At 43.5% G+C, this 3850-nt stretch overlaps 1 protein-coding gene across 1 annotated transcript; it reads right to left on the bottom strand.

The window, feature by feature from the left end:
* Positions 1-743: 743 nt before the first annotated feature.
* Positions 744-3559, bottom strand: T265_06625 (hypothetical protein; the record flags this gene model as incomplete). The annotated part of the gene is made up of 2 exons (XM_009171938.1): positions 744-1004; positions 3344-3559. The coding sequence occupies 2 exons, from the start codon at positions 3557-3559 to the stop codon at positions 744-746; spliced, it is 477 nt and encodes a 158-aa protein (XP_009170202.1).
* Positions 3560-3850: the final 291 nt, after the last annotated feature.

Below are 3850 nucleotides of genomic sequence, written 5' to 3'. Positions count from 1 at the left end.
CTCGTCAAAACAAGCAAGCAAACAGACCGGTGAGTCAGTAAGCATGAGAAAGCTCGTACCCTCGTGGTATACACTGTTGAATACTTTTGTATACTGTTGATATGCTGTTGTGTCAGACTAGACTTAGTTGACCATTTGGTACTCACCTTGCAAAAGTATCCACCCCTGAGTGATGAAAAAACAAGAACCGTGACATACTACTTATAAGGCCTTTGAAAACACCTCAAAACGCATAACCGATTTCAGCATTCTTTGGGCTTATCGGGTGGTGCGTGCGCTTTCCGGGTTTCTGTCGACATTATGTTCTACTTTAAATCAAGCTAGACAGGTTTGGACGAATACATTCATTTTCATGGGAATTCGGTTTCGAAAGGAGATTCAGTGGAAGTAATCTCTCGGTTATGATGGCCCGCTCCAAATAAATGTGTTACTGAAGCATAATGCACACCGGTTCCATCCGGTCTATATTAAGTACAAACTAATCTGTGGAGAAGTTCAGATATTGCATCATCATCATCATCATCATCATCATCATCATCATCATCATCATCATCATCATCATCATCATCCGAATAATATTAATAATACTAATAAAAAATCATCACCATCATCCGGTTCATTAAGCAGATGGCTTGTCAGATTGCCTTGCATTAACTCTGTGTTGCCACCCGACCGGTGCGTGACCAGCATGATATCGAACCAGAGCATGCTGGCTCACTTGAATCTACCCGGTTCACTCCCTTTCACTTTGCTCTGCGTAGCTGGGCTCTCGTTCCAAATACCATGATAAAACTCGAGCAAAAATAAGGGCAACAATAGTTTATCTTGTGTTTAGGACAACAAATTCGGCCTACAGTTTTCTTTAACCTACAACTTAAAGAGTTTTGGGCTTGGGCAGTAACCCAGCCCTCGTGCTTCCTTCGAATGGCATGGCATCTAGGCACCGGAAGGGTGTTACAGCTGAACCATTTTACAACACCAGTCCACTTCTTCCCACAGCTGAGCTAAAGGCAAATTACCAAGGTCTGGAACCTCTGTTCCTCTACTCCGATGGGTTAACCGATGGGCTGCATCTGACAACACCGATTGTCACCTGTTTTTTCTTCTATCCAGACTTTACAGCTATGCTTCAGGCATAATGAGTTACTGACAAAAATATGGTGCGCGAGGGCAACATTTTGGGACATGTGCGTGCCGTCGTGTCACGTGGATGAATGAAGCTCAGATTGTTTGAAGCTCAGATTGGACTTGCTTACGATGAAGCTGAAGTCGTTCAGATGGACACTTTGATACAACAACTGGTAGGGCCGTGTGTAGGCGTACTCGCTGGCCTCGACTACCAAGTACTTTTAGTTCATTAGTACACGTTTCATCTCGTGCCGAGATTGTTTTTTTTTCACGTCGTCAGAAAACACTCATCCAAATCACTCAGAGCGCAGATTGTCACAGACGTACGAGTGTCCCGTTGTGTGTGCGCGAGACAAAGAGAAGGCGACATTCACAATCAGTCAAGCGACTAATTGGAACAGATACTATCACGCGAACTACTATCCGGCAAACATAAAGTGTATTTGACAAACCAGACTGGTCAAGCTTTACCATACGGGTGTGTATGATGTGTAGAATTCCGGTTGGTTTCCTGAATCACACTACAAAGTTGAAGAAAAGACAAATCATGCTTTGTGTGTGTGTGGAAAACCCGACGAATTTATGCTCTGTTTAGAGACAAACAAAGAGGATGAACTGGGATTATTGTTCGGCCTCCTCACGCTTTCTGCACAGATCGATAATCGAATACCAAGTGACCAATTCAGTTCATCCCTTATGTAGATTGAGAGGTGTTCCAGATATTTTTTCTTCGGTTTCATGTTAAAGTCTGAGTAGATGTTCTCAGGCGTCTGGTTCTACACCTCACATCGATCACAAATAGCTTTTTTGGACCTTGTGATGGTGATACCTGGTGTCTAAGTTGTGGTCTTGGCACCCTTTGCAGGGCTAGAGACGTTAGCACTCCGGTTTCGTAAGCCTTGTGCTAGGTTTGTTCTGCTGTAGGGTGTACACTTGTTCTGACTGACTTAGCTCAAGCAGTGATGCAAAACTAACGAAGGTTCAAATCTCCAGAAATACGGTAATGACACCACTGGCAATATCTGTGGAAACTCGGGGACTGTGTCAACTTGGTGGGCTCCAAGAAGGGCGAAACTGGCCGTGGGCTGTCGAAGAAGTCACGTTGGTGACTTCAGTAACATCTTACAAACAACAGCAAGTCGTGATCCGATAGCAGGCAAAATAATCGTCGTGGATTGACTGCCTCGCTGCTGCATACACATAAAAATCAGAGTGTATAATGGAATCTCTTTCACATGGATTCGATCTTGATCACGTGTATCTGTTTTGCTAGTCCTACACTTCCCACCATCTGGTGAACGCGGATACGACAACCGATCTGTATGTCGGGAAACCTCATCACATGTTTCTCATCTCTTGCTTTTTGGAAGTCGATTCATTTTCTTGGCTTGTGTTCAACAATTTTGCAGTGAGTACACATGGTATAAAGAAAGAGTTGGTTACAATAGCCCATGAGTTTTTTGTAGCTGATTGGCTACTGTTTCAGAAAACGTACAAAGAACCGAACATCGTGTTGTGTTCGACCAAGTCAGAAAAACTGGTCTACATTCCAAAATGTTCGTGGAATTGTGCAACTTCGCACTCAAACGACTTAGATTAGGTGAGTGCTACTCATTTTATATTACACAGAGTGTGGAATAAAGCTTGACTTATTCTGTGAGTAGACAGAGCACTTCAAAGAGAGTTGACTGATTGTAAAAAGTAACCTAAAGCAGAGTCCCTTAACTGGTCGATGAGCGACAATGGAGATGCGTTCACTACGATCGACAGTTGTGGACAGTCAACGCGGTCCACTGCCGTTGCACTAACCCGCAACTTCTCCTGTCGTGTTTGGCTTCCGAATTGCAGTCAATCTGGGGTTTGGTGAGAAAGCGTAACTACGACGTCTTGTTTGCCCATCAGGTACCTCGATACCACTATTACAACCACGTCGTGTCCCACTAGGAGTGGCATAAACACTGTGGGTAGTATAGTGTTCGGATTTCGCTTTTGGACGTCACGTGCTTATTCCTGAACTGAGTGTGTGCATCACCTGTTTTTTTCGTGTGATTAGTAGATACGCGACTTACATCAGAAATCAACAAAAGTCAATGTTTCCCCCATGATTCATCGTGTTAGATTTCTGTTAGACATCTTCTACCGGTTCCTTGAGATTAACCGGAAATACACTCATCTGCAAGTTAATTTGGTTTTAAAGGAGGACTTAGCAAAACACCCCAGCTGAAACGCTTTCGTCGATAATATTCTTTAACTGAATGCTATGGTCGGCTAAGAGTTGGGCCAACTCAGTGGTCCAAACGATCTCCACCAAACCAAAAGATTCTTCGGTACTTGTTTCTTCCGAAGTGCTCCTCTCCAAAGTTAGTGCCTCAAAGAACTCTGTTATTAGTGCGAGGCCTTCCTCACTGCATTTTTTAAATAGAACAAGCATGTTTTGCGTTCTTCAAAACCATGTGGAAGTTTAGCTGGTTGTGTGCCCATTTCATGCCTGATAGTAAGTAGACGGTCCAATACGTCNCTCAACAGGAATGCCACATTACTCCGTGTACTTTTACTCGGCTCAAAGTATTTTAAATTCACCGGGAAAGTGTTCTTATGAAAGGTTATTTGCAGCTGCAGAGAGATCAAAACAAGAAAAAGCTGGAGAGGAAATGTTTGAGAGCTGGCTGTTTGGATGTCTATTCACACAGACTTTGTAAGTTTTGCCCGATCCTTTTGATTG

Source organism: Opisthorchis viverrini (assembly GCF_000715545.1).
Source record: "Opisthorchis viverrini unplaced genomic scaffold opera_v5_140, whole genome shotgun sequence".
In the NCBI taxonomy this organism is placed as follows: Eukaryota; Metazoa; Platyhelminthes; class Trematoda; order Opisthorchiida; family Opisthorchiidae; genus Opisthorchis; species Opisthorchis viverrini.
The sequence above is the reverse complement of the archived record's forward strand: the minus strand, read 5'-3'. Positions and strand labels throughout refer to the sequence as shown.